Raw genomic sequence first — 15,839 nt, forward strand, 5'->3', positions numbered from 1 at the left:
TGGCACTTAGAATTCGAGTATTCGACATTTTTCCATTTGAGTATGAGTTTGTTATGGATTGGTTCAGGTATGTATATGAATCATACGAGCTTTAAATTGAAGAAGTTATGAAGTTTGCATATAAGTATATGATTAAACATGTGGAAGCTTTGTTAGTATTTATGAATTATGAATTAACAAGTTCAAATTGATGAATTGTGTATTTATGATTAGTTGAGTTTATTTCATATGAGCTTACTAAGCTATAAAGCTTCCTTTGTTTATTTTTCCCATGCTTTATAGTGATTTCAAAGCTAGCTCGGATTCAGGGATCTTCGGGGACTACGTCATGCTATCCAACCATCACTTTGGTACTTTTGAGCTTTTGGTTTGGTCATATGGCATGTATAGGATTATGGTTATTTTGATATGTATCTTGATAGTGAGTTTTTCCATTTGATATGGCTTATGAATGGTTATGTTTTGGTTTGTACATATAGCTATGAGACTTGGCTTAATTTTCCTAGTTTGGTTATGTATATATATAAGTATGCATATGGTTTATATTGAGTGATTGAGGTTGGTTTGCAATGTTATTGATAGTTGGTATTATATATGTCAAATGGTTGATAATTGAGAAGCTATGTGCTTGTGGATTGATGTATGATGATACATGTTGGGAAAATGTTTAATTAGATGATTTGAATATGTAAAGTTGGTATGATTTGAATGAGTAAAATAGGAGATAGTAAGCATGCTAGTTGTTGGAATTGAAATGATTTGTTTTAGTCTTGATTTTGGTTGAATTGGATGATCATTTATGCTATAAGTGAGTACAATTTAAATTGTATAGGTATGCACAAATTTTGGGTTGCAAATTGGCTTGGTAAATAGCCTATTTTTGTCCACATGGGCAGAGGCACGGGCATGTGTCTCAGCCGTGTGTGACACACGGTCTTGTTACACAGCCGTGTGTCCCTTGGTGTTGAAATTTAAATCAAGTCAGTATGCTCTACACGGCCTCACACACGGGCGTGTGACTTGGCCGTGTGGCATTTAGTATACCCTACAGATTTTACACCGCCTAGTACACAACCTGGCGCACAGGCGTATGAGGCCATTTCTAGGGCACACGGGCATGTGTATTGGCCGTGTGACCCAAGTCAGAGGGTTACACGGGGTAAGACACGGGCTGGGACACAGCCATGTGCTTTCATTTCGAATGTTCACATAGCTTGTGACACGGGCGTGTCTAGTGGCCGTGTGAGACACATGGCCTGGCCACACGGGCGTGTGTCCCCTGTTTTGACAAAAATTTTCCAAGTTCACGAAAGTTTCTTAAGATATCGGTTTAGTCCCGAACCACTCCTAATGTATGTTTAGAGCTTCGTAGGCTCGTATTAGGGACAAATTGATTAAGATTGAATAATGATTGTATGAATTGATTTAAATGTATGTGAAAAGTATGTATAAATGTGTTGTAAGTTCGGTAATCCTCCGTAACCTTATTTCGGCATTGAATACAGGTGAGAGGTGTTACAATAAGACTTTAATCCATTTATGATAATTGTAAACCAATCAGACATCTCCTTGATATCTTCTTCAGGCTTCATCTTGAAAGTTTCGTAGTCGAGAGTAAGGATTCCAAGTTTAGACTTCTTCACTTGGCTAATGCCTTCATGGGTGACTTCAAGTTTGCCTCATATCTCATTGGCGTTTGAACAAGACGAAACTCTACTATACTCATTTGGACCAGGTGCACAAAATAGAGTATGCATTGCCTTAGCATTTTGTTACATGTTCTTCCTATCTTCCTCATTCCATTCATTTTTGCTTTTTGGAACAAAGATCTCTCCTTCTTTCTTTGGAGGTATGGTTGGACCATCTGTGATGATATCCTACACGACATAATCATTAGCTTATATAAACAAGGTCATTATAGTATTCCAATAAGAATAATTTGGACCATTGAAATAAGGAGGTTTATTGATGGATTGAGACTCACCAAGGAATATTGACCCAAAAGTAGACGTCATTATTGTCGAATGGGTTGATGATTGTTTTGAGCTTTTTCGAGGATCTTTTATTGGTTTTTAAACTGTCTTTAGAGGCTAACTCTGATACCAATTGTTAGCCCTGAAGGATTAACTCGAAATCGCCAATGGAAAAGTTGAATAAGCCTTTGATAAGTTTTGGTGGAAGCAATGAAAATTATGCAACAAAGAACACAATGATTTATAGTGGTTTGGCCCCAATTGCCTACTCTACTACCTTAGCTTACCACAACTAAGGATTTTCCTGAATTTACTAATTTGGCAACCTTTGACGACAATGCTTAACCTTACAATCTCTTTTGAGATTTATGCTTCAAAATCTGAAGATACAACTCTCTTAAGGTTTCTACCCAAACATTAAGAATTAACCCTATCTCAAAGAGAAACAAATAAGCAAACAAAGAAACAATCCTTACAAGATTAGGATGTTTTCCAATTAAGCACAAATACAAAGAAAAACATTTGAGCTAAATGAATACAATGAAAGCTCACAAATGTTTGCAAGAAAAGGTATGCATGAATTAAGCTTTAGGTTGTTTTGATTGATCTTTAAGCTTTACAAATGTTTCTTCTTGTTGCTAAACCTTTGAAAGATGGTATTTATACCCTTTAATTGATTTTCAACCATTTTGGTTGTTGTAGAAGTGAATATAGCCGTTGGGGATAAAATATCAGGTCACTAACTTCACCTGCAGCAACAAGTATCTATACCTACTAAAAGGGTATCGATATTTTTTGTAATTAATGTTGATTTCAGTGACTGTTGGAGCAGGAATATCAATACCTTAGGAAACATATTGATACCTTAAGAAAAGTATCGATACTGGATCGATACCTACTAGGGTTTGAGAATGGCAGGATGTTAATTTGGTATCGATTATTAAAGGGGTATTGATATCTTGTAAAATATCAATACTTAGACAAAAGGAATTAATACTTTTTCTCCTAGAGCAATTCTAACTTGTTTGAAAATGGTTAAAACATATTTGAAAAAGTTTGACTCAATTGAAATCATTTCAACTTGATTTTTATGAAATTGCTCTAACTTTAATTTTATTCAAAAACACTTTAATTTGTTATGTCAAAACATATTATCCAATAAGGCTTAGTTTAGCACATAGTCATTCATGTCCTTATATGTAATCAAAATACCAAATTTCTAGCATCTAAAAGTTGACCATAATGCCAATCTAATAGCCTATTATTTGATAACAAGCATAAGCTCACATGTCATACTAATAACATCCAATTTAACCATCAAAATGTTATACCATAATAACCAACAAAATCTCACATTTTTTATCATTCCATATCATTATCAAACTTACCAAAACTCCATAATGATATATACATCCTCTCACATACTTAACAATTACATTCAAAATTACCGTTTCCAAGCCATAAGATATCATAACCACATACCAACAAGCACACATAATTTACACAATACCATTAAACACTTAACTTTCAATCCAAAACACATAAATACAATTCAACTCCTATTTGCATGCCACATAACTTAGTTGAACGAATAAAGGTATACCAAAACGAAGGTTGGATAGTATGATCTTCAAGATGATCCGATTTGCTGAGTTTGACAAATTCAACTACAGAAAATGAAACAGAGTAAGCTTTAAATAAGCTTAGTAATTTCATTGGATTAAAACGATAACTTACCTCAAATCACATTAATTTATACTGAATTAACTAATTTATCTATATCCTTGTCACAACATATCACATTTACAAGGTGAGCATTTCGTACATATAAACCATTAACTATCCATTCATTTCAATATCATTTCTAAGTAATTGTTAAATACATACTCATCATTTGTTCAATTCAATCATCTAACATTTTAATAACCATATAAACATATCCATTTTCCATGCATTTCAAACATATCCATTTCCATGTATCTCATGGAATCAATAACTACTCTTTCTTTTATAAAGTTAGTCAGATGAACTAAATAATAAGATATAGATACGCGGGTAATTACACCACATCAGATAGCTTAATAGAGCAATAATTACACCACACCAAGGCATAATAGTGCAAAGCCTGTAGGCACAAATATCATATCTTGCAATGTATCATCCCTCCACCACACCAAATAGCTCAATAGAGCGATAACTACACCACATTAAAGTCTTTGTAGAGTCAAAGCTCAATAATCTGCAAAAAATGCAGGATTTTGACGTAAATAGTGATATCTCTGTCAAATCTTTTACTCCATATAAAATTTTAAACATATCCCGTACTAGCGCACAATCAACCCTATTAACATACCAATTGTATCTTATCCTACGTTTATCTGAGCTTTATTAACATAGCAAGACAATTCTTTACAGTTCAGTTCTTTTCTCACCTTTGTACCAATTTGAGTACAGTTTCAAAATATCATATATATACTAAAAACTCAAATTTTAAGTACATTCAACATATTTTTAAATATAAATACCCTATAGGAACTTACCAGGTATAAACAATAGTAGGAGAAAGGTTAGGGACTAATTCATAATTTTCTCTTTTCCTCGGTTATCTACTGATTCATTTGATTTATGCATAAAAAAAAAGTTTGACTGAACCTTTATCTTCTCTAATGGTGAAAACGACAATGAAGGATGAAGAAAGATGATATGATTTTCATGGTTTTCTTTTTCTTTAATGTTTAATATACATATAACTTTAATTAATAAAATTTTAACATATACAATAAATAAAAGTCAAGCCTCAATTGTCCATCATGTTATAGGATTATGGTCTAAATACCATATAAGTCCTCCCACATTTACTAAATAAGCCATTTAATTAATAAAATTAATGTGACTTACTTTTATGATTTAGTTCTTTTTCCTTAATTAATATCAAATCATCAAAATTTCCGGATCAAACTTCAATCCACTTATACAATAAATTCGTAAATATTTTATTAAATATTTGCGAGCTCGGTTTATGAAAATGAAGTCCTGATACCTCATTTTTCAAAACCACTAACTTTCGGTACAAACCACTTATACTTTGACTAATTGACCAATTAATAAAATTTATTAAATCAAAATTCAAAATAACACTATATTTAACTTGTAAATATTAAATAATAATATTTAAGAACTCAATCATTGGAATCGTAGTCCCAAAACTACTATTTTCGACACTACTGAAAAATGAACTATTATAAAACTTATAGTTGTAGGTTTCAATTCTAAATTTGAACTCTTCTATAGACAAAGAGTGAAAGTTGATATATATTACTTTTGTAAGGTTTTGAATTCGCTATGTGAGCAAAAAAAAAAATATTTCAATAATGTTACTTAATTTATGTTACTTAATTTAATAGGGTTGAGCAATCGATTGATTTAGTCTAAAAATTAAAGACCGACAGAATCAATTTTTTCATTTTAAAACCAGACTCAAACTGATTTATCTATAAAATTTTAAAAATAATTAACCTAATTTCGGTTAATTTGGTCAAAAACCTGACAAAACCAACTTTATTTGGTTTTTTTTAAATTATACAAATTACTGCATAACAAATATTCTTACACAATAGTAGACACACATAGATAGTAATATAACACAACACAATAATACAACACAGCAGAACACAATATATCTATAATCTATAATATAAATAAAATATGAGTTTAGAAAATTTGAATTGACGAGAATATTTGTTATTGTTTATCATATTATTATATGGACATTAGAATAATAATTTATTGTTATATTACTAATTAGATAAAAACAAAAAAATAATTAAACATTAATTTATTTAATATAATTAGATAAATTAAAAATAATAATACATCTTTAGATAAATGATATATGCATATTTTTTTGGTAAAGATTAAATAAGTTGAAACTGATATAGTACGTATATATAGAGAGAGAGTATTAACTAATATATGGTTGTGGAGCAAGTTTTAGTGATCCCGGATGAAGTTGCTCGCTTTGGCAGCCAGTGAACCGTTCTTCTTGTTGTTGCTCATCTTGGAATAGCATGATCTTGTGTTGTAGTCGCCGTACGTCTGCCAGAAGCGAGTATATATCTTCCAGTGCACAGATATTTGGCCGATGAAGTATTTTTTCCGTTTCCTATTCGGGAAGTGGATATAGTATGTTGTGGAAGGCAGCTGACGTAGTTTGCAAAGGATTTGTCTTATGAAGAGTAGTTTGCTGTGTGTTTTGGTGATAGGTTGTGGCAATTGCTGTTGCTGAGCCATATTTTTGGGAATGGGCATCTTTCTTAAAAGAGAAAATGACATATTTGGGTAGGTACTCGAGGGGTTGTAATGGACTGGGTAGATGTTGAAAGGTTTGTGCTTGTGTTCGTCGGTTTGCGGTTTTCACCGGTTTGAGTTTGATATTTGTTGCGATGATAATATGTTAAAAATTTTAAATTATTTTAGGTGATTTGATGCAAGTTGAAAGGTAAAATGAAATGAGAAGTAAAGAGAGAACTAAAATAATATTTTTATGTAAAGTTGAAAGGTAAATAAATTATTATATCTATATTTTATGAACCAATATTAATATTTTCATCATGTTATATGGATATTAGAAGTATATAATCTAACTATCTATCAAAGAAAAAAAAATCAACGCTTTACAATATATAGATTATTTATTTTAGAACTCAAAGAAACATTATTATTCAATTATTATTTAATTTATTTTTTTAATATAATAATGATTGAATCCTAATCTATTAATTTTAATTCATTTATAAAACAACTAATTTATTTATATAATTTTGTCGGAGATTAAGACAATAAAATTTAAAGAGTTGATTTCACCAAAAATAAATAAATTTGAAGAGTTGAAAGTATGGAATGCAATGTGTTCATATTTTAAGCATTAGAGAACAACAAGTCTTTCTGAATACTTTTTCTTTATATATTTACTTATCTTTTAATGTATTAATTATATAAAATTAAACTTTTCATTAAAAATAAAATAATTAAACATGCATATTCACGCAACGCACTTACCGTAAGAATACTAGTTACGGAAAAGACACATCATAATGAATTTTATAGTCCAACAAAACACTATAACATAATAATTAATTGACATAATTGAACGCGATGAGAACTGAGTGAGGAAATCATGTGATCAAATTTGCCCTAAATGGTATTACCCATATATCTATACTATATATAAAGATTCGATTAAGTTGGTATTACCCATAATCGAGTCTCAACTCAATTATTAAATTACCAAAATACTCTTATTTTAACAAAGCAATAAATATTAATTTAAAGATATTTTTCATTTTATATAAAATCTAGAAAAAATTCATGCTTATTATGAGATTTGAACCCAAAACACCAAATATACACTTTCTCAACTTTATCATCTCAACTAAAGTAACTCTTGGTTTTTTATATGAACTTTTAAAAAATTTATTTTCATCCACATGGTGGGTATGTCATAATCTTATTGCTAATGTCGCCGATTGAGTTAGTATCACAAGTAAACTCGATATAAACTAAAAAAAAATGACAATTTTATGATGAACAATTGGAGTGTATTTAATATTCTTAATATAATGTATTTACCTATTTAAATTTCCTTTTACTCATGATTTAAACTATTTTTCTAATTTTGGTACATATTGCATATGTGTTATTATTAGTTTCAAGTCTTATATTTAATATCGTTAATTATAAATGCAACCATATGTTCTAAATACGTGATTTTCACATGCATACATGCGTGGTAGAATTTCTAGTGGTAAAAGTACTATAGAGACCCTTGTATTAGAAGTTAGATTGCATTTTGCCCCATTCACTAAAAAAGGGGGCAAATTAGTCCCTTGCATAAGATAAAAGAGCAAAATGATCATTTTTGTTAAAAATTTCATCTATTTCTCCAGTTAAAAACTAGTATGACAAACGGAATAACTAGACGATTATACATGGTGTGCTACCTATACCTCATGCTAATGTAAATAGACCAGTTTTTAATAGTAAAAATTCATGAAATTTTTAACTAAAAGACCTATTTGCTTTTTGATATTACGTATATAGATTAATTTGTTCGTTTTTAAATAAAGAAAATAAAATATAATTTGACTCTCCATAGTACTTTTACCTTTTAATTTATCATTATTCTTTTATTAAACGTATTTATTATTGAAGTGGAAACTGAAGTACAAAATTGATTGATTTTAGTATTTTGGATTTATTTTATTAGTTACTTTATTATTCTTTTATGCTTAAATGGTAAATGAATTATTTCATCTTCTAATTCCTATCTGTCTGTTGAATATAAATTAAGAAAAAGTGGACTAAAATGTGAAAATTTGATAACGTTAATGATTTTTTCATAACAAATTAAATTTGATGACTAAAGTATAATTTAAATGTGTAATTTACCGTTTAAAAAATTACATCTCAATGTTATAAAAATGAGACAGGTACCTCATTTTTAGCTCTACAAATGTAGTTAGAGGTGAGCTTTTGATTGAATCGAGTAAAAATATTTTGAGTTAATTGAGTTGACAAGTCCTATTTTATCATCCTAACTCGATTTGAAATTTTTTTGAATCGAGTTGAGTGAAATGAAATTTAAATCGAGCCGAATCAAGTGAAATTTTTTGAGTTAAATTAAAAAATTAAACATGTCAAATTAAAATTTTGTTACAATATAATTAATTTCATGTTCATGCACGTAATTTTGAAATCATATATATCTGAAAACATTTTCAAAACAAAATAAAAAATTAATATGATAAAATTGAATTATTAATACTTATTTAGGTCCTTAAAATTATTATTCTAGAAATTTTTAATTTTTAACTTTCTTTATATATATTTTAAATTCTTTTATTTTTTATAAATTTAAAAATATTTTGAATTTTGAAAAATAATTTGAATTATTTTGTAATTTTTGAAAGAGAAATCAATTTGCTCATTTTTCAAACTTGACAGGGACCAATAGAATATTTACACCAATTTATTATTCGAATTATTCAAAATTTGAGTTATTCGAAATGCAAAATTCAACTTAATTCAAACTCAAATTATTTATTCATATTAACTCGAACAATTCAAATAACTTAATTTGATTAACTCAAAATTTAATTTTTTTTATCTTTTTATTTGAATCTAGTTTTACTCACCACTATATATAATGGGTATGATTAGACCACAAATGTTTAAATAGTAAACTTGGGCAGAACATTTGCACTAAAAAAACAAAAAAAGGGCCTCTGTTTATGAAACGAGAGCAGACGAGCCCAACATCTGAGCCATTGACTTTCGCTATAGTTAATTTTACACTCTATTTGTTTTTGGGTAAACTCCAACATTAGTCACTACACTATAAATAAGTTATTGTTTTAATCATTTAATTGAAAAAAGTTATAATTTGGTCACTAATCTCTTCAAAAGTTTCCATTTAAATCACTGGGCTAATAAAATTGATGCTATATAGCTTTCTTTGTTCGCACTGTTTGTACCAATCAAAAGTTCTTTTTTCCTTTCTCTTTTACAATTTATTTTTTTCACGAAATAACTTTAAATATTACGAATCTACGAACTAAAATTCAAACAAACTTTTTTCTCCGATCTTCGACACTGACCATTAGATCAACTTAGATCTACGGCATGTTTTTTCTACTCGTCGATGGGTATTGATGTCGAATTGTCACTTAAAGCTCACTAGCAGAATTTTCCTTTTTTTTTAAAAAAATTAACAGTCTAATAACTTAAATAAAAAAAATTAGAATAGTTCGGTGATTTATATGAAATATTCCAAATAGTTTAATGATAAAATTATAACTTATTTTAAGTAAGTGACCAAAAGAAAAGCTTACCCATAATATAGTGACTAATTGTGTAGTTTACCCTTATTGTTTTTTTAACTCTGACTCGCAGCAGTCAAATTTTTTTTATTTTATTAATTTTAACCTTCGCTTATTATCTCTTTCCCTATGTTAAAGAAGTGCATTTCTCCCTCCAAAACTTTGCAAACACGCCGTCCTCTTCATTTATTATCATTTTTCATTGTTTTCGTTTGGTTTAGGGTTTCATTTTTCTGTTTAGTACGAGATGGGGAGGTATCGGAGCCGGAGCAAAAGCTACAGTCCTCGTCGTCGTAGCCGGAGTCCCACTCGTGGAAGGAAGAGGTACGACGATGAACCTCGCAATCGCCAGCGATCTCACCGTGACCACCGTCGCCGCTCCCCTCTCCCTTCTGGTTTGCTCATTCGCAATCTCCCTCTCGACGCTAGGTATTCACATCTCTCCCGCTTCCGCGTATTCTTATCCGCTCTGATTTTAACTCTAGTTATTTATTTATTTATTTTTTTATGGGTTCTGTATTCGATTACTTGTCCTATGAATGTGTTAGAAGAGAGGAAATTTGAAAATTTGGTTCAAATTTTAGGGCTTTGTAACTGTTTACGGTTCTCGCCCCTCCATTTGTTCTTATCGATACTGATTTTAACTGTAATTTTGTTTAGGGTTTTCTCTATTCAATTACTTTTCTTATTGAGTATGTGTTAGAAGAGAGGAAATTTGTAATTTTGGTTTAATTGTTGAGTCTTATTAACTGACATTTGTGCAATAGTAAGTTTCCTTATCGAGAAATGGATTTATAAAAGTTTAATTTCATTGTGCTGTGCAGGCCTGAAGATCTTAGGGTTCCCTTTGAACGGTATGGTCCGGTGAAGGACGTTTATCTGCCAAAAAACTATTATACAGGGTATGTTATTGCTTGCTTCTGTATTCATATGTGTGTTTGTTTTTCTTTGATGTTTCATCATTTAGTTTTGCTTCTTCTAGTTTTATGTTGAAATTTGTAGTGCTTTGAATACAAGGCAAGAGCATAATAATGTTCTTTACTGAAATTGCTTTTGTATCCATTTGATGACCTGCAGATATTTTGTTTTTAGTAACAGTAAAGGTCTCCTACTCTTTAATTATGCTTGTAATGATTTAATGATTTGAATTTATAGGGAACCACGGGGCTTTGGTTTTGTGAAGTTTCGGTATGGTGAAGATGCTGCTGAAGCAAAACAACGAATGAACCATCAAGTTATTGGTGGACGTGAGATAAGAATTGTTTTTGCTGAGGAGAATAGAAAGACTCCCCAAGAAATGCGTCTGACTGCCCGTGTAAGGTGCTGCACCACATTTCTCTCTTATGTACACCAATGGTTATATTCTTTGTTCTTAAGTCTTAGAATAAAAAGCTGATGTGGTAATCGTTGTTTACTCTTTCATTTCTGTTTAAAGTGGTCGAGATAGGGGAAGCAGGAGAACACCGCCTAGGTCCCCAAGACGCCGATATCGCTGTCAGTTAAACACTTATGCTTCTTGCATTTATCTTAACCTTTTCAATTACTAGGTAATGGCTTTTGGAGGATAATTCTCTTTCTTAACGTGAGCTCAATTATTGTTTGTGGTCACAGCTTACTCTCGCTCACCTTCACCTGCTGGGCATGATTCAAGGTTTGAAATTTACTTATCAGAAATTTTTTGTGGTTTTCTTCTAATGTGTTATTAGTGGCTGTTCTTTTTGTTGCCTAACTCTACTCTTTTACATATCTAATGTTGTAGAGCTTTTTAACTGTGAATTTCATTTACCCTTTCTTTTGATTCAGACCATCGCTGTCAATTAGACACAATGCAAAACCACCAGTGAATCAAAATAATATTTGCTGTGATGGCCTTGTTTATGCAGATAGTAAAGTGAAAAGAGATTCCTAAAGACTTCTGGATTAATAAAGATTAAAGAGATCATAAAGTGATGGACAACTTGATTTTCTATCAAAGCTTCTCCATAAGTATTATCCATAATCCCACCTTCACCAGCCATTGACTACAAATTGCATGAGGTCTTGTTTTTTGACCTTGGGTTTGTCAGGCTTGCTGCCATTGAATGAACTGACCAGCTAAAATGTTTGTGAGATGATTAGTATCCCAGGAGTATCTTATCTTTTCCTTTTACATCTAAGCTTCTCATTAGTGTTTTTGTTTTCCATGAGAAAATTTTGTTAAGTTTGATATCTTCTTTTCATATACTATCCAGTTAAGAAAGAATTTAGAGCTTATATTTGGTCAAAGAAAGAACCATCCTCAAACAAAGGAAGCCAATCAAAGTATTTACTGGTAGAGATTTGTTGGCAGTGTACAAGAAAAAGTTAATTTGAGGTTTAGAAAGTTGGGCCAAAGAGAGCTATGAAGTTGTCAGATGCTGATCAACCAGTACAACATTATAGAGACTTAACTCTCAGTTTTTTGGATCCAAGTATTATATTTTTGTTCAGAAACACTGGAAAGGTACAGGTGAAGGTCAATATTTTAATCCGCTGATTTGTGCGAGGATGTTATTAAAAAATTGTTGTCATTGTCTTTGGAAGAAGGTTTGCCTTTATGAAGAATGGAAATGCTCCTTTTATACTTTCTTTTTAATTTTTCTATATGACCTGAATATATCTGCTTGCCCTGATAGTCATTATGTGTTAATTTTTTTGGTGTATTAGTTTCTTATGCATTCTTTTTTCACATGAAACTAGAGACAGGGATCAGAGGGGGAAAGATTATCACCACTCCCCTAGGCGGTCTAGATCAATTTCTCAGGATCGTGGTATGAGAGATGATTATCGCTCTCCCAGTCGGTCCAGATCCATGTCAAGGGATCGTGGGGCAAAAGATGATTATCGCTCTCCCAGGCGATCTAGATCTGTTTCTCGGTCTCTTTCTCCACGTTCTCCACATGGTGACAGGGACAGGGAATACAGAACCAAGCAGAGGTCCCCTAGTCCTAGGGAGAATGGTCAGAGTCTACAAGATGAGAGAGATCATGTGAGCAGCAGGTCAAAGAGCCCAAGGCGTGTCAATCGCAGTCCTTCAAGGTCTCGTTCACGATCTTTGAGGTAGGTGCTTTCCAACTTTCTGTTTCTTAAAGGCCTTAGGGTATACATACTTGATTTGATACTTTGAACCGATTCTTGTGCAACAATTAAAGTTAGAATATGTATGCATTTGTGTCTGCAGTCCTCGCTAGCAGCTTTCCAAATGATGCTGCCTTCTCATGGCTCTATGCACGTGGTTACTGCTGGAAACTGTAAGTGTGTTTGTCCGGTGCTTTATATTTACGTACAAGTAGGTACCATGTGGTAGTGGTGGGTAGATTATGGACATGTATGGAGTCTAGCGGGTTTTTGAAGTGTCTGTTGATATGTTTCTGCAACTTGTTTTGAATGATTTTAGAGATACAATTTGATGTTGCAGTCTACTTCAATCCTGAAAGGATTTATCTAAATACACTTTAGTATAGTCTTGTTTAATGGGAGTTGCTAACTGATCTGAAATCTTGTTATATGCAAATTTACTTGAGATAATATTGTGTATGATGGGTTTGGCGATTGTGGATTTTGGAGTTAGCAATCGTAATCATATTCATCAGTGGAGTCTGGATTTAGTTTCAATTCATCTATTTAATAATTTTCAAGGAGTGGATTCAAATCTAACTGACGACACAACCAACTAATTTGTGTTTTTCTTAAAACAAATTTTGCATCCAGTTTGGTCTAGTTCTATGGTTTTCAGGTTTCAGTATCAGAAAAATTAGTATAAAAAAATTGAAAATGTCATTATGGGGTATTTTGATTTTGTATAATTTTATAAAAAAAAAGAATAATTTAAATTAAATCAGAGTGTGATATATAAAGTTATTACATAAAACAAACGCCATAATCTAGTGTTTCTTTATAAGCTTGTTTATTATGATTCCCATAATATTTTAGACGCCTGGTTTAGTTGATGAAAAACTTAATATGAATACTAGAAACAGTACTAATTTGATTTGACGTTTGGTAAACAAATTTGTTGATCAACTAAAGCAAAAGTCATTTTGTCCTTAACAAAAGAAGATATTTAATATCATGATTAAATATACTATTTTTATATTTATGGCATAAAATTAATACGAGATTGTTTTTTTTTTACATGAAAATATTTTATAAAGTATAAACCAAAAAGTTTTGGCATGAATTGTGATATTTAAAAAAAATTCTGAATTATATAATTTCAAAAGATTAAAAAATAAAATATATTAGTTGAAAACAACGTCAGAAGAACTAGGTAGAAACATAGCTCTAAACTTCACTTTTTGAGCAAAGGACATTTTGGACGACAAAAATTTATGAGGGGAAAAAACCTAAATAAAAAAATTTCCTCTCTAAAAATTTACGGTCATATGATTTCTCAAGTGATACTATGCTTAGGATATTGCCAATGGTACTTTTTTTTTTTTCTGGTTCCGGTCATTCCCAAAAAACTTGGGGTCCTTTTTTCTTTACATTTTCTAAGACTTGAAATAACCAATTTTAAGACCGGTGAGGAACCTCTGGACAAAACAAATGAATTATTAAATTATGTTGATTTGGGTAGAAAAATTATTTAATAAATTTATAAAAATAATATGACTTTGGTTGAGGTATTGAATGTTATAATGTCTTGGGTTTAAATTTCATTATATGTATATATTTTTAGAGTTTATATAAAATAAAATAAGATAAAAATACTTCAAAATAATATTTGTTGTTGGATTTTGGTAATTTTGCATTTGAGTTAAGACTTTCATTGATGAGTAACTACATCTCAAATAAACATCTATCATGTGGGTGAAAAAATATGTAATAAATATATTTATTAAAGATTTATATAAAAATCAATTGATGCTTTGATTACAACAACAAAGTTAAATGTTTATTATGTATAGTGTCATGGGTTTAAATCTTATTATCAATTTTTATTGATTTATTATATATAAAAAAATACTCTCATAAAAATATAACTTAATTTATATATGAGAAGGTAATTTAATAATTTTACAATTGAATTAAAGTCTAGTTAACTTATGACATCAACTTAATAAAATATTTAATATAAGTATACATAAATAGATGGTCATGATAAGCCGTGTATAGGAACATATCATAAAGCTTGGTTTCAAATTCTATAAACTTTACTCCTCCCAAGTTATCATATATAATCTATATTTTATATAAAAGCACGAGTTTGGAAAAAAATGAACCAATGAGAATAACTTTTATTTTTCACCATATTACTAAATTGACATTTAAAAATATTTATAATTTAATTTAAAATTATTAGTTATAACTCTTTAAAAACAAGTTGTGACAATTGTATTAACTCTATAATAGAATTATAGCTTGAATAAAAGTCTAAGGATACTCACTCTCAATAAGTCAAAATAATTAATAATTAAGGTTAAAATATAATTTTAAAAATTCTGATTTTTTATTTTTATAAGTATTTTTTATTTTCATATTTATTAACATAAAAAATAAAGTTATAACTTGAATAGAAGTCTAAGTATATAAATAGAGATTGATTTTATCTCTTAATTAACATTAGGCTTATATTTCAATTAAAATTTAAGTTTAGATCTATAAATAGCATTAATTTGTAGCATCAGAATCTCAAAAAGAAAGATCTGGACAAAAATGGCATCGGATAGATATGCAAGATCGTTTTAATTAAATTTTTTATAAGCTATTTATTCCGTGCGAAGCAAGTACTCTAGACCTGTTCATGGGCTTAGCTATCTGCCCAGGCTTGAAGGCTCACCTAAAATTTGAAAGGGTTTGAGTAAAAATATTAGGCCTAAAAAATGAGCTTTGGAAAAAAATTAAGCCTAGTTAAAATATGGGTCGGGTTTGAGCTTGAACATTTAAAGCCCAAACTTGGCCCAACCTGACCTGTTTTAAGTTTATAATACATTATATTATGTTATTTTTATATATTATATAATTTAGA

The 15,839-nt window shown here is 30.2% G+C and overlaps 1 protein-coding gene across 1 annotated transcript; it reads left to right on the top strand.

The window, feature by feature from the left end:
• Positions 1-9,959: 9,959 nt before the first annotated feature.
• LOC108489708 (serine/arginine-rich SC35-like splicing factor SCL28) lies at positions 9,960-13,396 on the top strand. Its single transcript, XM_017794412.2, has 7 exons — positions 9,960-10,279; positions 10,675-10,752; positions 11,006-11,170; positions 11,286-11,344; positions 11,462-11,501; positions 12,569-12,928; positions 13,050-13,396. The coding sequence occupies exons 1-7, from the start codon at positions 10,098-10,100 to the stop codon at positions 13,057-13,059; spliced, it is 894 nt and encodes a 297-aa protein (XP_017649901.1). The 5' UTR covers positions 9,960-10,097; the 3' UTR covers positions 13,060-13,396.
• Positions 13,397-15,839: the final 2,443 nt, after the last annotated feature.

The sequence above is a fragment of the Gossypium arboreum genome, chromosome 10 (assembly GCF_025698485.1).
Source record: "Gossypium arboreum isolate Shixiya-1 chromosome 10, ASM2569848v2, whole genome shotgun sequence".
NCBI classification, from domain to species: domain Eukaryota; kingdom Viridiplantae; phylum Streptophyta; class Magnoliopsida; order Malvales; family Malvaceae; genus Gossypium; species Gossypium arboreum.

Coding starts and splice junctions, on each gene's coding strand:
- LOC108489708 (XM_017794412.2), top strand. CDS start 10,098: ATGGGGAGGTATCGGAGCCGGAGCAAAAGCTACAGTCCTCGTCGTCGT. Junction 10,280..10,674: donor AATCTCCCTCTCGACGCTAG/GTATTCACATCT, acceptor TGTGCTGTGCAG/GCCTGAAGATCTTAGGGTTC. Junction 11,171..11,285: donor CGTCTGACTGCCCGTGTAAG/GTGCTGCACCAC, acceptor TTCTGTTTAAAG/TGGTCGAGATAGGGGAAGCA.